Consider the following 20,186-nt stretch of genomic DNA (forward strand, 5'->3'; position numbering starts at 1 on the left):
GGGTAGCAACGTAGTAATCAGTGTTCATTCCTCTGGAGGCTGAATGGTTTAGTGCCTCTTTTCCTCCTCCTACTCCTCAGTGATACAGTGTGCACGTTCCTTGAGAACATCCCCATAAGGGTGGCCTTTGGACGCTGTGTAAATGTCACTATTTTCCTGGGGTGGGTCAGTGTAATAATCTATTCCTTCTAGACCTGCAGCTTGTGGTGCGTATTGACCATTCCAGGTAGAGGAAAGGAACATAGGGCATGTATTGTGCAGTCATGCTATAAGGCAGGCCTAGCCTGAGGCAAGCAGAGGGAAAGAGCTGTTTGTGGTAGGGTCACTAGGTCCATATCTTCAGGACATGGTCTCTTCTGTAGTGCAAAAGTGGCAGAGCAAGAATATTTTCTTTTAATACAATGATTGAACAACTGGAATCCTGAGGTTTCTTTCAGATACAAGTGCAGGGATGTGAGGGTGGGGTGGAGAAGTGATTTTGTTTCTTTTGATGTTAGAGGTGGGGATTAGCAATGGGAAGGTGAAGGGTAATGGCAGTTGAGGTTGACCACGTGCTGGAATTCAGTCTTGTTGGAAGAGAATTTCAATAGCTTTATAGCTCCATGTTTTGCTGCTTGTTTACATAAGAGCACAGTGCAGAGGCTTTGCTTGAGCGAGGCATGAAACTTAAAAAGCAGCATATACCCGGTTGTGACCTGCTGGTATTAACACTAAAGCCTTTTTGTGTGTATTGATCAGAATGATAAAAGTGTGTGTTCCCAATGTCTTGGTAATAAAAGGCAAGCTGATGGATACCGTGCCAGGGCTGGCAAATTGTTGACAGTTTTACAAGGCTGCTCTGAGGCAGTAAAGGTAGGAGTCAAACTTGGTGGGTCTTGAGGACTGCACTGAGAAAAGTCAGTTGGGTTTGCTATGACATCCAACCATATACAACTATGACGTTTTGCTGAAATTTTTAAACCAATTACTTGAGGCCACATCCTTATTTATGTGTCTCTCCTGTTGAAGTAAATGGGAGCTGTGGGAATCTTAGACAAATCTTAGCCTGTGGTTGTTAGGCAACTTGACAGACCATCACTTAACTCAATTGGGGGGTTCACAGAGCATATTTAGAACTTCTTGCATAGGCTGCAATTAAAAACAGAGGCTGTGAAAATGTGTAATCAGGATTGCTAGCTTGAAAAACAACTAGGGTAAAAAGTTGCAATGGTTCCTGGCATTTCTGAGTAAATGACCTTCCCAGAGAGTTCTGGGCTCCACCTTTGAAGGAGTTGTAAATTTCTTCCCTATTTTTAACTTATTTTTGTGTGAAAGTTCCATATCCTATATGTAGGATCCTGAATGTTCTGAAGGTGACTAAATGATGGAAGGGCTACCAAAGCTCTCCGTTCTCCTAGATAACTTTCTGTGGTAATATTAAAAAAATACTGTTTCTCATTTTATGGTTGAAATTCTGAAAGAGAAAAATCGTGCAGTGCTGGCACTAAGTAATTATATGAAGCTTGGTTTGATTTTTTTTTTTTTTTTTTTTGGTTAGAAGACCGTCTTTTTGCATAGCTTAGCTGTCTGCATTGCAGAACCTTCTTCCAAAATACTTGCCAACTGACAGTACTTCAATGGGCTATATGAAATTGGTTGCTGGTCTTAATCTAGTTAATAGTGTACCCTTGCTTACATTTCAGAAACTGGATCTGTTACTAAATAGAGGACTTCAATCTCCAGTGTCTTTTGGCATCTTTCTGGAATGTTAGGTTCATTCAGTAAATTAAAAACCACAAAGCTATGTTTTCTGAAGGCACTACCTTTCTTCTTCTGGCTCAGTAGTGCATGTTGCCTTAAATACAGTAGTATCTGAGCCCATCCACTGAGTTAGGGGCCTTATCTATTCCTTTATGTAGATAATAAAGACGCCTATCCCAGGTTCCAGGAGCCCTAACATAATCATACAACAAATACAATTAAATTGATCCTTGACAACATTAAAATCAGTTTCCCAGAAACTCAGCCATTCACCCCTTCACCCTTGGCCTTCTCCAGAGATCCTGGTGAACAGATACCTTTTGCAGCATGGCTAGAAAGTCACCAAACTTGAGCTGTTTTGGACCAAGGGGTGACTGAAGTCTCAGAGCCCTCACAGAGTACACCCTGCCAGCTGTCCCCTCTTTTATAATGAAGGGGATCTGGCTCAAGCACCCTTGTGACCACAGGTTTGGCAGTAAGACACAGGGAGGTGAATTTCAGGTGGACTAGGCACTGTACAAACGCATTCATAGAAGATAGTCCCTGTGCTGAAGGTCTGTTGTTCCTGTCAGTCATCCATGTTTAATGACTAACTGTTCACGCTCAACAGCAGTAATGATCCTATAACAAACTGAGCCAGTGTGTATGCGCATCACTATCCTCTACTGTATTAGGCTGGAATTGCTCAGCTGTGTGCACAGTCCCTATATTGCAGTTATATGATTGTGATGAGCACCACAGAAATGTCTATAAAATGAAAATAACAAAGTAGTAGTGGAGACTTCCATTTAAGCTCATAGCCTGTGCTTTTCAGGCCAGAGCATGAAAGTTCTGTATCTGCTGTCTCTATGCAATTCATAAAAGCAGTTTTATGCAGCACAGTGGTGACCATAAAGTTCCTAGGTGGTCAGAAAGAGGTTAAGCTATTTAACATTTACAGCTCTTACCATGTGACTAGCCCTTCCTTTGCTGCTCTGCCAGAGACACTCTGCCCCTATTCACTTCTGTCTTCTTGCTTTTTAGCATGTGGACTCCTACGCACTGAACTTAAATTCCTCCTCTAGACCTGCTTCAACCAAGATATTTGAGAAATTAGCCAACTGTAATGACTCAGTAGGGAGCCTGTTGGGGATAGCTGATATTTTCTTAAAAAACACACACAGGTTTGAATTGTGTACTGTATCTTTCTCCCACCTATTGTTTGTTGCTTGAGGATATTTACAATTAAAGATTGTTAGGAGCTCAGTCACTATCATGATGAAGTCCATATGAAAACCTAAGACCTCTAAATACAATATCTGCTAGGAATTGTCCAAACTGTTTCGAAGAGCGCCTAATCCAAGGCCTCAAGCATGTGCTTAACTTGTATGCATTTGTCCCCATTTTACAGATTGGGAACTGAGCAAAGAGACATATTTGTCCAATGTAAAGTCTGTGGCGAAGCAGGGAATTGAAATCAGGTCTTCAAAGTCCTGGACTAGCACCCTAACCACCAAATTGTTCTTTCTCTCTGCAAATAAGAGTAGGAAATGTGGGGTGTGTGTGTGGGTTTGTGTGTTCTGGAACAGTGAGAAGGTACATAAACAATGGAAACCAAGGTCACATTGGATTAAATATTATAAGCCCTGACATGTTTATGGGGTTTTGTTTTTTAACAGCATGATAAACTTATAGCATGTTCCATTGATAGTCAAAAATCTGATTAAAGGAAAACTCCAGTGATTAGATTTTTATTTTGCTAACTAAATTACGTTATCAAAGTAGTTTTTGGAAACCATTGCGACTGCTTCAGTCCTTCTATTCATGTGAGGGACAAAGTTTCTTGTTTTCCTTCCATGTGAGCTCTGTGGGGTAGGAACTGTCTTTTTGTTCTGTTTGTACAGTACCTAGCACAATTGGGTCCTGGTCCATGACTGAGGCTCCTAGGTGCTATCACATTGTGCTTAAATAATAATTCCCATCAGGGTCTTTCCCTTTGATGGTGCAAACTAGGACTCCAGTCCTGCAAGCACCTCCATCTAATCAGATCCTTGCATGGCAACCCACTGAAGTCAATGGGGCTCTGTGGATGCATGAGTCTGCACAGAGCTGCTTGCAGGATCAGGGCCTAGGATAAAAAGGATCCACTTTGCCAATGGAAAGCATTAGAAAGTGGGAACATTTAAAATTTCTGCAAGATACATTCTGAACTTAACCCCCTGTTAATGACAATTTTGCAGTTGATAGAAGAGCTACTCCATCACTTAAAACAATTGTTGGTGATTTATCATTTGTATTACAGTAATGGCTGCAGGGCCCTATTGTGGTAGGCATATATTTATACACAACTAAGAAGGTCCCTGCCCCAGCCAGCATATAAACTTACCTAACTTTACAGCTTTGAAACAATCCAGCGCTTAATGCAGGCTAGGAGCGAAAGGATGAACTTTGACACTAGAAAGCATTGTCAAATTGTCGAGAGAGGTAGCTTCCTGTTAGCTTCAGTATATTTATAGGAAGTCACGGTTGTTGCTGATTTCTTCATGTTTATTAGCTGGAGTGTTCCTTTTAAGGATCACACTAATGAAAGCAAAGCAAATCCTCCTGTGCTGTGGATTGGAAAGATGAGTCTGAGGCCAGGAGGATTTAATCAGCAGCAAACAGGAATGATATACAAATTGACAAATAGAGTTGTACCTATTTGAGAGTCTGGATTCCTTCTGGCCCCGCTTCTTCCCTGTTGAAGTCAGTGAAAGAATTGCCCTGACTCCAGTGAATACAGGATCTGGCCCTACAGCATAGTGAGTAGTGTGTATTCATGGAGTTTTCTTGGAATCATTCCTTTGAAATGCAGGCAGTAATGCCCATTGTTTTCCCCCCTCCAGAACTGGCAGGGTGTCTGTACAACCACCATGCAGCAAAAAGGCATTACAAACTAACACTCTGAACTCACAAACACATCCCACATGTGGAGCTTTACTCATGTGAGTAGTCCCAATTCAAACCAATGAGATCAGTCGTGTGAAAATTATGTGTGCGCTTAAGTGTTTGCAGGATTGGGGCCCAATTCAAAACCTCCCCTGCTTTGCAGATTCCACAAGGAAACGCCACCATCCTCCTCTTAAAAGCCTGTTGGAAAAGATTGGGTTTGCAGTGTGTCCTGGAGGTCAACCAGCTCATGCTATTTCAGACCAAAGGTGTGGGGGCAAATTCCAAAAATGAGGAAGATATAAGGAGTCTTCATGGAGAACCTTCCTGGCTGCTCTCAGTGGTGTACAAAGGGGGCTCTTAGATCATTGCCAACGCTTTCAGTGGCAGCCCGGCGTGTACAAGATGTGTTTCAAGCAGGTTAGCCCCAGGCCATTTAAGGCTCTACTGGTCAAAACCCAACTCCTTTAAACTTCACCTGAGAGCCATTGGGTAGCCAGTGTAGATGTTATGCGCTTAAACATGGATGTTGTGTGCTTGTGCTGAAAGTCTCTATTTAACAAACAAGCTGCAACACCCTGCGCTAGCTTCAGGATTTAAGATGTTGCTCCATGGAGAGTACGTCGCCATAGCAAGTAGATTTGTGGGTTCTTCTCAAGTGTATAAGGAATAGGGGCAGAGGAGATGTCCTAACAAATTGCCCCAGCAGAGGTTAATACTTGTATAGTGTGATGCAAACGCTGATCCTCGCAACACCTTCTGGGAGGTAGGAGCAGCTTGCAGGCCTATTGAATCCTTAGTGAGGCTTTTGTAATGACTGTTATCTTTCATTAATTTCTTCAAATATAAAATAGTAAAAGGCAATGTCTCCAAAACAAAGTGCATCAGTGAACCAGCAAAAACCCTAACCATTCAGAGATCATATTATTCAGCAGGGGTAGGGAGCTTGGGCATGGGACATGGAGGTGCTGGAATAGGCCTGGGAGAAGGTAGGAACCCCCAGGACCCTCCTTGTCAGCCTGGAGGTGGCTCTCCCTATCCCGCCCCATTCACTCCTCCTATTTCCTCCCCCCCACACCAGTACAATAAGGCTAGACGAAAAACCCAACTATTCAAATAATGCCAAGATTGCTGACTCATACAAAATATGAAGTTTTAAGTACATTGTTTACACTGAGCCAGTTTAGCTCTAGCTGAATCTGAAAAGAATTTCTGTCTCATCAGACATTAGGAAAAACAATGTTTTCCTAGGCTTAAAATATTATATAATTAGTCCCTCAAACTGATTCTGACAAAACAGTAGGGAGGAAAAGGCCAAGACAGACATGGCTGAAATCACAGCTGGGGCAGAGCTGGGATTAGCATAAGCTGGTAGAAGAGATTCAAAAAAGTCAGAACTATTTGGTCAGAGGGTGGGTTTCAAATGTAAGGGAATAGACACATATATAGCTACCATATTAGAATGGCTATTTCTCCCCTCCCGCGTGCTTCCCTCTTGCTTTGTGACTCAAAATTCAGTTGTTGGGGAAACTTTTCTCAGTGCATTCCGTTTTCCTAAGATGAAAATGGGTGCACAATGAAACCTTAAGAGCTAGACTGAGAGCCTCTTACTCATGTAAATGAGCAATTACTCACCTGAGTGGTCCCACTAAAGACAGTGGTTCTGTTCTTGTCTCTGCCACTGGCCTGCTGGATGACCCTGGGCAAGTCACTTCCTTTTTATGTGCCTCAGTTTCCCCATCTTTAAAATGGGGGTAAATGATAATGACCTCCTTCAGAATGCGCTTTGAGGTCAACCGATGAAAAGCGCTATATAAGAACTAAGTGTTTATTTGTTACTTGGGCAAAAGCTTGACAGTGTGAATAAGGGGCTTCCAATCTGGTCCTCTCACAAATTATCATTCATTATAGCCGTGGCTGGGCTCATAGCATTTTTTGTCCTATTCTGTGTTTTCTGGCATTGTGCCATTTATCATTCTTAATTTTCCCCCACAATTGTGTTCATTCTAGGAATGATGAGTTCAAGTTTCCTTTCTGACTGAGTTTTGTTTTTAAGTTTCTGGAGTCATGCACATAACTACATTGTTGGGGCTGCTGACTGTTTCTTTAGAATAAAGTCATTGTGTGCTGGGGCAGACATTAAGTATGAATGTCAAGGACTTCGCAAATATAGAAAGTGGGAGGTAAGACGAGAGAAGCACAATCAAATGTTCAGCCTCGCAACATGGACATGATTTTTAAATAAAACATTTGTATCTACATAAATAAATGAATGAATAAACTTATGTAATTACTTAGAGGGATCCCATCAGTTCTTGTCAGCAACTGCTTATATTAACTGCTTTGTGGGCCTTCTGGCACTGATGGGAATTTTTGTACATCATGGCAACAAAGATCCATTTCTGTTGTGCTCACCTGTTTCTGCTGCCTGTGATTTGTAGATGAGGGTGGAGGGAGTAGATGATACTTTTAGCTACCTTAGTCTTTTTTAATTTTGAACTGTTTTTTCTTTCAGAATGAAAACACATTGATTGAGAAACCCTTTTATTTTGATTTTACAACAGGCTGATGCAATAAAAGTTGCATATCTTGTCTTGAGAACTAAAACTTTGCAACTGATACATCAAAGTAATTTTAACCAGAACAGAGTCTGGGTTGACTTCATCGCAGCTGTAACTTTTACTTTGGAAACTCTGGTCTGGCTGCATATTCATAACCTGGTACTGCAAGGGTTTAGCTTTGTTTGCATAGCTGTTTAAGGTTGTTGCTGTTTTTCCTTTTCTCTTCCCAGATGCAGGAGTCTGAGACACTCTGGGACTACTAGAAAGTATTTTGTTTATGCACAGCAGGCTATTTTCAGCTGTCTTCCCAGTACACAGAACAGAACTGGGAGAGATGATACAGGAAAACCTCATGTGGAGGAAAATCAGCTGATCAGAACAAGATGTTAATGCACTGAAGTAATTACTTGAGCTGACCTGCAGAGTATCTATATTATGGATAGAATTTGCTCAACCTATTGAAGTCCAGAGACTCACTCTGTTAGATCGTGTTGTGTTCAAAGTCATGCTGGTAACATTAGCCCTGAGCTGTTAAAGCTGATGATGCAGATACTAACTCATTGTGTCATGTATCAAAAGGTTACACACTTATTCCAGAAAGTACCTACACTTAAATGGCAGAGGCTGCATAGATGGCTGAGGATACTGCATTAAGAGTAGGATGGAAAGGCAATTCATGTGTGGGAACAAGCCAAGATGGCAAGGAGGAGGCAGCTAGCGGCAGGAGAAGAGTGGCCAAGTGTCTGAGGAGCTTAGAGAAATTGCATAACAAGAGATGTCACTCTGTGTAGCAATCATAAAGTTCTCGTGTCACAGTCATGTGGGTTGTGATAGTACACACACACGCACACTCATAAAACCCTAGGCCTTATTTTTAGAAGGAAGCTGCACAAAATAATCATGGAGTTGGATAACTTTTTAATCTTGTGTAATCTATTGCCTATGAAATCATTCATTTTATCGTGTGTGAAATAAACGAGATGTAGCTAGAGAAAACAGCCTGTTTGTTTGGCATGGTGCAGTGTAGGCTATTCCTGGTTCTGATGCAGACTTCCTGTATGACTTTGGGCGAGTCACTTAATCACTCTGTGCCTCTGTATAATAGAAATAACGCTTCCTTTCTCTCATCTATTATTTGTCTTGTATATTTAGATTTGTAAACTCCCTTGGGCATGAGAGGTTTCTTATAGTGCCTGTACAGTGGGGCCCTGATTTCAGTCTAAGTGCTACTATAATATAAATAATTTAAAAGCATAGCACTGCATTTTTACATGCAACTTTAACAGCGTGAAAGGCGCAGATTTGGCAGCAAGTGATCACGTTCTTTGCACTGCCATCTGTTCGCTTCAAGATGCAATTCAGAGCGTTGACTACGGTTGTGAATAAAAAGGGACCCCGGTAGCCAAGATTACTTTTTGCCTCATAGCCTGTTGTGGCAATTAAGGTCTGAAATTCTCTGATGGCTGGCTCTGTGTCAGGAGCAGTGAGAGGGCTTTCTCTGCTTCCCTTTTGCAGCCTGCCAGAATCCTCAGGGCATGTGAACTCTGGTTTTAGGTTAGTTTTTTAAATATTTATATAACCAGATGCTGATGAGACTAATGTGGATGTGGGCGACACACTGCAAAGATAGTGGTTACTAAGCTCTGCCTTTTTTTGAGTAGCTTTACATATGATTTCATGTATCTCAAATTTTTTTCCCCTATAATAGCACCTAGCAGTTAAAAGCTCTCTAAAAAGAAAGCCAGCGAAGAAGGTTTTATGACAAACAGGGCAGATGCTTTAATTTATGTAAATAAGAAACGATGACTTTGTCTTTGGTGAAAGCAGAAACCTACTTTACAAGTTGTGCTTTATACAACCTTTCTCTTCAAAGGAGTTCATTAATCACCTGCTCTCTGACGATAAATCCTGCAAAGTGGGGGTGTAGATGTGCTGAGTCAAGTTCTCCACTCACTCACACTGTTGATTTCAGTGGAGTCACTCGTGATTTACACCATTGTAAGGGAAGGTAGAATCAGGTTTTTGTGCCAGTGTTGGATCCAGGCATTCAGGAGCAGAGGGGAACGACTTGAGGTAACTGTCAGATCTCTGTCCAGAATGCATTTCCAACCCGAAGCTATTTTAAAATCTGTACTCTGGGAACAAGCAAAGGTTTTGTTGTGAAAGGGTTTTCCCTACCCAAGGCCCCAGTCCCTCCCCCACCACTTTGTTCAAGCTAGCACATGGACAGCATGTGCTGTGTGTGCAGCATTGAGGAAGATGTGCTAAAGCATTGCCCTCCAAAGTTGTATTTGCAGAGCAGATAGCTAATGTCAGGCCCAGGTTCTGTACACAAAGTGAGCAAAGCGCTGATAACAGCCAGGCTGCTTGTTCAAAGTCAGTTTTTTGTGTCTGCTGTTCCGTAAATGTAGCACAGCCTCCATCCAAGCAACAGAATTTCAGCTGCTGTGTGCCTCGCTTTCTAAGCGGCTTCTGTGCTTTATTCTACAGCCAAGGTCAAAATCAAGTGGATTAAAATGGCTGGAGGCAAAGCTGTTTCTCAGAATACCTGTTACTGTAAAATGCATGGATTGCCACTGGTTTAGGATAAACTCTTTCTGTTTGTGGTCTGAAGGGGCAAGAATCAAGAAGTTAAAGGAGAATACACTTGATTTATGATATTGCTTATAGTTAAAGGCTCTGAAGTTCTCAAATTTTTTTTTTTTTTTTTTTTTTTTTTTTTTTTTTGGGGGGGTGTTTGGATAGGGGAGAATTATTAAGGATGGAAGAATCATGCAGCATATCCAGCAAATGCAACACTAATGGGGAAACTGGAATTTAAGTACCCTCTTCCCTGCCCAAATAGTCCTGGGTGTTCTGATCATCTTTACAGGAAGGCCTAGTCTACCCTTAAAAGTTTTGCTGGCAAAACCCCTATGGTGTAGCTGCATCTTATGCTGGCAAAAATAAATGCTTTTGCCCTTATTGTTTACATCAACTCAGAAAGCAAAATTAGCACTACCAGCAAAAGCACATTTATGCATCTACCCTAGGGCATTTGCCTGCACAGAAATGTCACAGAAAATCACCCCTAAACAGCATGGCTCAAGCAGTAAAACTTCCTGGTTTAGACCTGGCCTTAGACTGTTTACTCTGATGCTTATGTTAATGAGAGGTACATACCTCAACTCTTGAGTTTTGCCAGCAAGTTTCTTGTAACTCTTTAGCAGGCACCGCTTTGCCTGTGTGTAAGGTGAGGGGCAGTTTTTTGTTTCCGTCTCATGGAAAACACCTACATTGCAATTTCACAGTAAGATCCGCTGAATTAAGTGGTATTCTCCAAAGAGAATCCCATAGCATTTCTTGAAGTGATAACATATTAAGATACTTGTGTAGATAAAGAAAATGCTTCCTTCTGTTGAGCTGAGCTGTGGAAGATCTCTCTTATTTAAATAGCAGAAAAGTGAAATTTTCAATGTGGCCCTTCTACATCCCAGCTAGCGCCTAGAATAATGTCTTACAGCACTCTTCATCAGTAGATCTCAAAGTGCTTTACATATCATTCCCCATTTATTCATGGGGAAACTGAGGCACAGAGTCTTGACCAACATCCTCAGTGGCAGACAGGAACCCAGGTCTTCTGAGTCCTAGTCCAGCGCGCTGTCCACTTGGCCATGCTGTCTCTGTTGACCACTCCTTTACTGGCAAGGATCAATCCTAGAGCAAAGCGCACCAGCATGATTGCAAGAAGCAGCATGTATGTAAGGTGCAGTGCAACGCACTAGTCCCTAGTGGTAGCTCTGGGCTGCTTCATACAGCCAGTGGAACTAGTTTGTAAGACTTTAGAACTTCCTTTCTCTCCCTCCCTCCTTGCCTCATTACCCCAGGCCACTTATATAGCAATAGAACATCCCTGAGCCACAAACTTGCATGTTGTCTTAATCAGCAGCCTTGCCTCATTTCTCAGCAAAGATGTAATAACAGAGCGGTGGTGTGAGCTTAGTGGAAGGTTACGCATGTTACTGGAGCTTGACACAATATGTGCGAAGAAACATTTGCTAGCATGCAGTGAACGGTTAGGATAAATCATTCTAAACAGCATTTGTCAAAATAAATGAACAAGCTACATTTTGCAACCCACTATCCGTGTTTTTTAATAGTTTATTTGTTTCAAAGTGCATCAGTTTTCAATGGGTTTCGCAATCGGTAGTGTGAGTTAGTGTAGTTTGTTGCTCATATGTACGCACTAGTTGCGAGTCACTTGGGGTGTGTCTACATTGCACACTAAGCCCAGGTTCTGATTCACGTTTGAGCTCAAGCCCTCCTCCTGTCCACACACAAATCAGTCTGACTCATGTCAGCAAGTGCTTAGTACCCGGGTCCTAGAACTCTGCTAGGGCTTCGGGCTCTGAACCACCCCCTTATCCTTTTGCGTTGTGGATGCACCTCAAGCTGTGGAGTGCGGTATGGACATGTTCACACGGCTGTGATGCCCTGGTCCAGCAAGTGTAAGACCAGGTATGCAATGCAATGAGGATGCTCAAGCGCAGGCTTTGAAACACTGGGTCCACAAACCTGCATCCCACTGACTGGACTTGCACCAGAGGGTACTGGAACAATTTTTATAGCTGAGCACCATTGAACCAAACTTTCAACCTTGTGTATAATGGAAACCACTTCAAGCCAGGCAGTGCAGCAGCACCTGATGCACCTTTAGTTCCAGCACCTATGACTTACACTATAGGGTAGACTCACCCTTCAGGGCTTGTCTACTTGGGGAAAGTCAGGAAAGTAATTCCAAATTAACTAAAGGTATGAATTTAAAGTGCCTTAGTTACACTGCATTAATCCCTGTGTGGAGACACTCATTCAGAATTAAAGTGGCCTTAATTCTGTTTTGTTCACTGGTGAATTATGCTAAACTGAGATACAGTCACTTTAATTCTGAATGAGCATGTCCACATAGGGATTTAATGCAGTTTAACTAATCCACTTTAAATTCACATCCTTAGTTAAGTCAAATGAACTTTCCTTTGTCCCCAGTAAACAAGGCCTTAGGAGCTACGATTCTCTATACCATTTGTTGACAGGAAGAAACCCTGAGTCAAAGAAAAGGAAAAAGAACACGAAAGCAGGAATTGGGTTTATCAGCATGTAGATAACTGTGGGAAGGCGATGATAGAGTTGAATGACAAGAGCAGCAACCATGACACATGGTATTACAGTTGGAAAAACAATAGACAAACTGAAATAAAACGAAATGCTTTTATTACGTCTTTGTTTTGATTCTTTCTATTATCATGTGGCAACAGTTTGTGTCAAGGACAAGATCTTCTTGACCTTTGTGAATAGGGGCTAATGCACAGGCTTGGAATATGCGGGTGGTTTTTTTTTTTTTTTTTTTTTTTTTTTTTAATTGTTAGTAATGGTGTTAGCTGGTTAATATATAAATTACATATGAGCTTCCCAGATCTACATCGCTTGTCCTTTTGCCCCTCTCTCCTGCCCCTTGTGCTGTTCTCAAATACTTGCTATTTCTTCAGAGCAACTGATGGCCTCCTGTTGACCTTGGAGGCCTGAGATTCTCCACCTGCCACTTTTGAGAAGAGAGCATGTGAACAGCTTTTTAAAAATGGCCTTACTGAAGGAGAGAAGGATTTATGTCACATCACTTTCAGCCACTGAGAGCTATATTCTTCCATCTCTAGATAGGCTTTCTTGAAGGAAGAATCACCCAAGGACATAAATCTAGAGACTTGTTTGCAATAGAACCGACCCACTAAAAACTGGAATTACTGCACTCCATTCAAGAAAACCAAATTTGCTTGCACAGTAAGATCAGGTGACTTGGGCAGACAGGAACCTAGAACATGGGACTAAGAGTTGCTATTGATTTTGATACTTCTCTAACCTTCAGAACCCTCGAGCCACTGGTCACCCATGCAAGGGTTGAATAGAAAACAATTCATTGAATCTTTCTGAGAAAAGGAAGAGTTTGTGCTTCCGAATCTGTTTCTGAATCCTTCTCTTTCGCCCCATGCAAAAAATTCTCCTTTCCCAAAATTGACATAAACACAATTGTAAGTCTTTCTTGCAGTGGGAGAAGGGAGGAGAAAGAACTTCCTTTGTTACATACGGTGATGTTTTGATGTGACATTCTTTTGCTGACATTGTACTCTGTTTGACTTGTGCTCTACAGGTGTGGGGGTACAGTTGGTGCCATTTTTACATGTCCCTTGGAAGTAATAAAGACGAGGCTTCAGTCTTCAAGGCTAGCTTTCCGGGCTCTCTACTATCCTCAAGTCCAGCTGGGGACGATCAGTGGGGAAGGAATGGTCAGGCCAACATCGGTATCACCCGGACTTCTCCAGGTTCTAAAGTGAGTACAGCTCTTGTCAATCATAGCATCATCTGCAACCAATGGACTTGACTCTGAATTTATTGGCACTGGTTTTACACTTGAACGGTATCATTCTGGATTCACATTGCTGTGAGATGGAAATTGGGTCATATGTATTTAGCATCAACTGAAAAGTTGAATTAACCTTTAAAAATTCATCTTGTGGGACCACCTTTGAACTTTCAAAGGAACTTATTTAAAACAGCACTGAGAAGCTTTCCAAAGAGTATTGGTTTGGATAAGTGTCTGGAGGTATTTATTTTTAAATAGACATTGAATCTAAGCTTTCTGGTAATCATTAAGCCTCAAGGATCAGGTCGGTAGTATTCTCTTGCCAGGTGATATGTATGTCAGCTTCCAGGAGCAGTCTTAAAAATATGCTTTTCCTCCATGGCACTTCCTACAGCCAAGGACTTGTGGATTCTCACCCCCTGTCAGCCTTGGGATTTCTCATGTTTCTCAGTCTTTCACACCTGAGCAGTGTGGTGTGCAAGTCGTGCTGACTGGGCCCCTGACTTGGCGTGTGACTGAAAGACTGAATGAGCCACGGAGAGTGAACTTCTCTCTCACATCTCTGGAGCCAGTCTTTCTAGCTCAGAGTCAGAGCGGCATGGGAGAAAACCTTTCATTGCCCCTGTCCATGCTGTGTACATGTTTTGGGGACTTTAGGCTCTAAGTCTCACTCTAACTGGGTTCTGCAGTCCCCTCCCATTTCAGGGAGCCGTGTCCCTTTTGTTTTGATGGGCTGTATCCACCCTTCTAGGGTTTTGTGCCCCTCTTTCCCCATATGGATGGGCGTTCAGATGCTTTGATGGGCAGAATCCACCAACCCCAGTCATCAAATAGACTGGTGCCTTGGTCTAAAACTCACTTTAAAAAAAAAAAAAAAAAAAAAGGCTAAAAGCCCATCAAGGGGTGAGGAAGGGAAGAGTGTAAAGGCCATAGTACGTGGTGTCTTGCATTGCTCGACTGGCACTATGTTTTAGAGTATTAGGCTGCAGTCGTTTAATAACATTGAAATGGTCCAAACTAACCTCTGACATCCCCTCTTGATTGGAATGTGAAGAGCTGTGTAAGACACCGCTGCTGCTGCTGCTCTGAGTGCGCAAGGCAGTAGCACGGTGGTCTACACTTGGAATTGCTTTTCACAACAATCTAGCAAGGCCTTTCCTTTAAGGTTTAGATTCTGCCAAAAACTGCAGAATTGGCAGCTTCAAGACTGAGCTTTTCCAGTGGCACCCTGGCTGCCAGGTATCCTGTTCCCAGCCTCTTTGAAACAATAGACTGATAAAACTAACAATCCATTTGATACATTTGGAGCATGCTTCCTAGCTCTCATTTTTGCCACATCCTTCATGATCATCCCACTTCTTGCATTCACAGTCACATGCTGCAGATTAGGTGAGACTTGGTTTCTGTCCAAGAAAATGAACTGATGCAAACAGGCTCTAAGTGATGTAATCTTAGCTCAATACCTGGGTATTGGAAGGTCTTAGCTGATCTTTCATGTTTGGAGCTCTTTCTGGTGCAGATAGGGTGCTGCTGACTGCATGTAAATGAGGGCTTCTCTGCACTCTTGTTATGAAAGGTGCTGATTGTGATAATCCACATGGGAACTCGGGGGAGGAGACAGTGTCTTTCACGAAATCAGTCCAGCTAGAAAACAGCATGCACAGTGCCTCAGAAAGGTCTAGTTCTTCCTCCTCGTGTGCTATTTCTCACTGAATGAGCAGTCTTCTGTCTGCTGCTAATGTGTGGGTTCAGCCAGTGCGCACATAAATTCCCATATCCTCAGCTGGAAGCTTGAACTCCAATCTGCTGTCCCTGCTGGAAAGTTTGTGACACTTGTAAGATGCCTCTGCAGATTGGTAGGGTCATCAAAGGCCTCTGTTCACCCTAATCTTTTCATGACACGTATCCGACAAAAGAAGACTGGGTCTAAGGCAAATCAGTGCTCCCAAGCGAAAGGTTTTGTATATCCTGACCAATAACCTGAGGCCCAGGCCTACGTCTCTGCTGCTGTATTTCTGAAGAAAGCAAAGTAAAAATCTAATCTGCACCAAGTTTATTTGGATCCCAAATCTTTGCCCTTTATTTTGGTGCCACGATGTCCTGCTTACATCAGGCATTTTGGTGCACCAAAGAAAATTTCAAACAGCAAAACATGTTGGTTGATTTATGTAATACTGATAAATTTGGCAAATCACCAAGTGAAGGTGCATGAATTATAGAACAATACAGGGGCAATCAAGTCCTCTGCAGAACTGTATAACTTTGTCACAGCCGAACTTGAAGCTCGTGTTAGATAAGTAATTCTTCCCCCTCACCCTGTCCCCTCTCCTCTGTATAACTTTTTTGTCAGATAGCTGAGTTTAGAGTACTATGCAATGTAAAACCAAGGTGACCAGAGTAAATCATGCATCTAACCCCATCTTCTCCTCCCTTCTCTGTAGCTCCCCTTCCTTTTGCAACACAAAGCAATCCTGATGAAAAGGAAATCCAATAAAACTATTTCAAGGTATCCAGCACTCATGATAGTATTCGCCCCCCCCTCTCATTTTCAGGGTTGTCCTTTGTGGGGAGATAGGAAGTTGGATAAATCTGTATCAGCCTTTTACCATCCTTATCAACTCATTAAAGGCAGTGTTTGTGATCCTGATTCTCTTGATCTCATTTCACTTCAGCAGTTGCTCAAACTCTCACCTGCGAGATTGTCTCACTGACATCTGGACAAGGTGCCAGGCAATTCGATCGTACTGTTTGTCTTTCACAGACAGTACATTTTTCTTTGCCTGTAATGAAATGATTGATTTTGCTTAGGGACCTCAGCGTACTTTCATAAAGCGATGATGTACACTTGCTGTTGGCTCCCCTTTCCCGGTTTGATGAAATCAGACCCCTTTGACACTGCAGTGGACCACAACTTTGTGTACATGGACACATTTTCTAAGGAAAGTGTAAACATCTTGCATGCTGTCATCTCCACCAAAGAAAGTCTTCAGAGACCACATTTGTAGAGCCTTTCTTATAGATACAGGTGCACTTTCCTCCCCAAACTAATTGCCTTCTCTATAGCAGTATTGGACGAAGGGGTATAGTGAGAGCATAGACTTGTTCAGCATTTTTCTTAGTTATATCGTTGGAGTCACACTGTTCAGAACCTGAGTCCTCATGATTGATTCTTCAGAGAAGACACTGTATCAATAGCTTTCCACTCAAGCAAGCCTTCTAGAGGAGGTAATGAGTGGTAATGACATTTATGGGCTCCTTTTACTGATATTTCAACAGGCTCCAGGCTAGGTTAAATACTAGGGATTTGGGGCACAGGCTGGCTATTTTTTTTTTTGTTGTAGTTTGGGTCCTGGTCCATGATTGGAGCTTCTGTGTGCCACCAGAACACAACACGCTGGTGATGATCCTTCCTGCTGCTGTGAACTTTTGAAATTTTAAAGCAGGATAAAGAGCAAGTTAGGTCTTCTGCATTAATTCCCTGTGCCCGTCTCTCCTGAAACAGCCGAGCATTGCTGAACTGTATGGGTGAAACTAGGCGCTCTGAGTGGTATCAAGAGTTCCATTGAAGGGGAAGAAGCCACAGAGGCCTTTCAGTAAAATTGCTCCCAGGGAGTTTCGTATTGGACTGTTGGGGTTAGGGAGAAAATAAATGCCCAGGAAATACCAGTTTAAACTTCCCTGTGGCAAATTTCAGAATGGAAAATACTCCCAGGAGAGCAAGCTGCTTGTGTGTAATCCAGTTCGGATTCTGGTGAGTCACCTCAGCTGGAAGCCACAGTCGTGACTATTAAAGTGACAAAGAACAGGCAGTCACTGGATCTGTCTCCTAGGAGACACTTAGCCTTTGAGTTTACACAGAATATTCAGCTCTGCTTTGGGGATGTGTTTCAAAAGCTTTCTAATGAGCTTGTTTTTGGGCTCTGCAGCAAATGTTGCCAGCAGCGTTAATGACCTGGAAAGTAAACTCTGCAAAATGAGACTCAAGCCAAAAGAACAGGCACATGTGAAGGACCTTTGGAAGCAGGAGCTGTTTGAATTTCCTTGCATGCTTTTTTCATAAGGGTTTTTTTTAATAGGAGAGCGGCTGCTGCCTTGCAGGTGCCTATAAAATCCAAAGCAGTTCCATAGCAATGTAGGTAGCTTTTGCTGATAGGTGAAATATGGTCCATGGATACTAATGGTGCTCGACCATTGTTTCCTTACTTGTAAACGTCCCTTCTCTGCTATGCTACACTAAGGCGTCTTCCTTGGAATCTGACTCTCTAGTAGGGATGCTTTTGAGCCAAAGTGTCCATACCAATTTACCCCTTTTTATATTGGTGCCAACTCATCTCGACCATTTGATTTTAAAACATGGGAGCGGAAAAACCACCCTAGAAGTCAGGAATTTGGACTAATCTCAGTGTAGTGACTATGAAAGGTTCCACAGCTATCTCCCACCCACATCAGAAGGGGTAGGGAATACAGACTTCTCCGCTCGTTAGCCCCCGGTGAGCCATTTGAGGGGGTGCACCATATAGTAAGGCCTCTTAACCCCATACACATTTGGTTCTCAATGAAATCTCCACTTCACCTCGAAGGTAAACCCCTGAAGGGATTGCTGTGATAGAATGAACGCTGAACACTTTTTTTTGTCTTTCAGAACTGACTTACCTTGTGATCTCCATTGACTTTTTAATAACCCAGTTCCCAACAGCTTTCAAGCAACTGAACTATTAAGCTGCTCTCATACGACACAAATGCAGATTTGTCTGTAGTACTCCTAAGTTCTGTTGCATTAGCTTGCTTTCTCATGTTAATAGCTAAATCAGCCAGCTTTCCACTAAAGAGCACAGCCTGACAGCTAATAGGTTGTTTTTTAAATGCTGCGTTAACTGTTAACACAATAACCATCAGACCAGGAGAACTGTCTACCAGGACTGGTGGCTAATCATCTCGCACTATTTTTTTTAGGTCAATACTGGAAAAAGAAGGACCAAGGTCGCTCTTCCGAGGATTGGGTCCAAACTTGGTTGGAGTTGCACCATCAAGGTAAAGATCTTAAAAGGTTCAGTTACATATTATAAAAAAGGTACATTTTAAGGCTGTGCACAAAGATTGTACTGTGTGTATTACAAATGCTCTGTCCTTATTAAACTAGTTTTTAAAAAACCAAATAGTTCATTTAGGAGCTAACTGCTGGCCAATGGTAAGTGCACACAGTTCTAGCAGACGGGAGATCTGAGTTCTAATTCCTGCTCTGTCACAGATGTTCTCAATGATTTGCAGCAAGTCACTTATCTTCTGTGTACTTTAGTTACCCCATCTCTGAAATGGGGCTACTGATGCTCACTCCTCTTTGTAAAGCAGTTGCAGCCCAATGGATGAAAAATGTGCTGTGCACATATATTAAATTCAAGCCATTATTTTTGAGAGGTGCAAATCAAAGCTGAGCGTCAATCAATCTTATTTAGTACTTGCCTAGCACTTTTCAATTCCTTGTCTGCTTCCTTCTCCTCCTCCCTGGGAAAAGGTGTCTGAGGAGACTGAAAGCTAGTGCTTCTGTTTACAGCATCTAAAAATCTGGTTTTCTCTGGCATTTTTATTGGTTTCTGTACGTTTGTTTCTCTGTTTATGTATCCAGGCTACTCCTTATGATCTTTGCTTTCCATTACTCATTTCATACAAGTGTCTTCACATAACTGATAGGCAGAGGTGGAGCTTGGGTGTGATAGGGTACTACTACACAACAAGATGGGTTCCCTTAGTACAAGACAGTCTATTTGTTGTTTGTTTATTTATTTGTTTAAACGAATATCGGGAATAAGTGACTCCTTGGGCATAGGCTGGGACAATAGAAATATAGGGGTGCAAAACATATGAAGAGTCATATTAACACATTATTTAGCACTTCTGTGGGAGTATCTGAAGGTACTTCTTAAATAATGAATAAGTTTCACAAGACCCCCCAGGAAGATGGCATCATGGGAAACAGGTGTAGATTGGTTAAGCAACTTCCCCACAGTCACTCAGTGTGCTAGTGGCAGCGCAGGGCTTAGAACCTCACTATCCTAGGTATGTCTGTGCTGCAGCTGGGCACGTGCCTCTCAAGCCAGGTAGACAGACACATGCTAGCTTTGCTCAAGCTAGTGCACTAAAAGAGCGTGGATGTTGCGCCACAAGCTAGTTGCCCAGGACAAGCCTATCTGACCTTGGGTCCAAACTCAGGTGGCTCACCCATTCCGCAATGTCCATGCTGCTATTTTGAGTGCACTAGCTCAAGCAGAACTGTCTACTTGGGCAGGGAGACACGCTCCCAGGTGCAGTGTGGATGTACCCCCTGACTGCTCAGTCCCGTTCTTTGTGTGCAAGACTACATTGCTTCCCATTTAGGATATTAACTTGGTCAACCTTCTGAGGTCGTACACTCGAAGGCATTTTGTTTGTCTATGTATGTAATGCAATAACTGTTCAATGTTGCATCTGATCAATTGCAAAACTCCAGGGAATGTTCTGAGCATGAATGGGCACAACTTTATCTGGGGGAGGAAATTGGAAAACCAAAAGGGGGAAAACATAGGGAGCCCCTACCACCTGTTTAGAATAGC

At 42.4% G+C, this 20,186-nt stretch overlaps 1 protein-coding gene across 2 annotated transcripts in view; it reads left to right on the plus strand.

The window, feature by feature from the left end:
- Positions 1-20,186, plus strand: part of SLC25A33 (solute carrier family 25 member 33) — a 30,649-nt gene that overhangs the window by 1,483 nt on the left and 8,980 nt on the right. Inside the window, exons 1-3 of one of the 2 annotated variants that reach the window (XM_067567339.1) lie at positions 7,483-7,607; positions 13,387-13,566; positions 18,553-18,630. In XM_067567339.1, the coding sequence (XP_067423440.1) occupies positions 13,520-13,566; positions 18,553-18,630 (125 nt within the window). In that variant the 5' untranslated portion in view covers positions 7,483-7,607; positions 13,387-13,519. Of the gene's footprint in view, positions 1-7,482; positions 7,608-13,386; positions 13,567-18,552; positions 18,631-20,186 lie in introns of those variants that run through there. The other variant, XM_067567338.1, reaches the window with a different exon arrangement.

Source organism: Emydura macquarii, unplaced genomic scaffold (genome assembly GCF_026122565.2).
Source record: "Emydura macquarii macquarii isolate MOO-44397 ecotype Brisbane River unplaced genomic scaffold, CSIRO-AGI_Emac_v2 contig_2768, whole genome shotgun sequence".
Lineage (NCBI taxonomy): Eukaryota > Metazoa > Chordata > Testudines > Chelidae > Emydura > Emydura macquarii.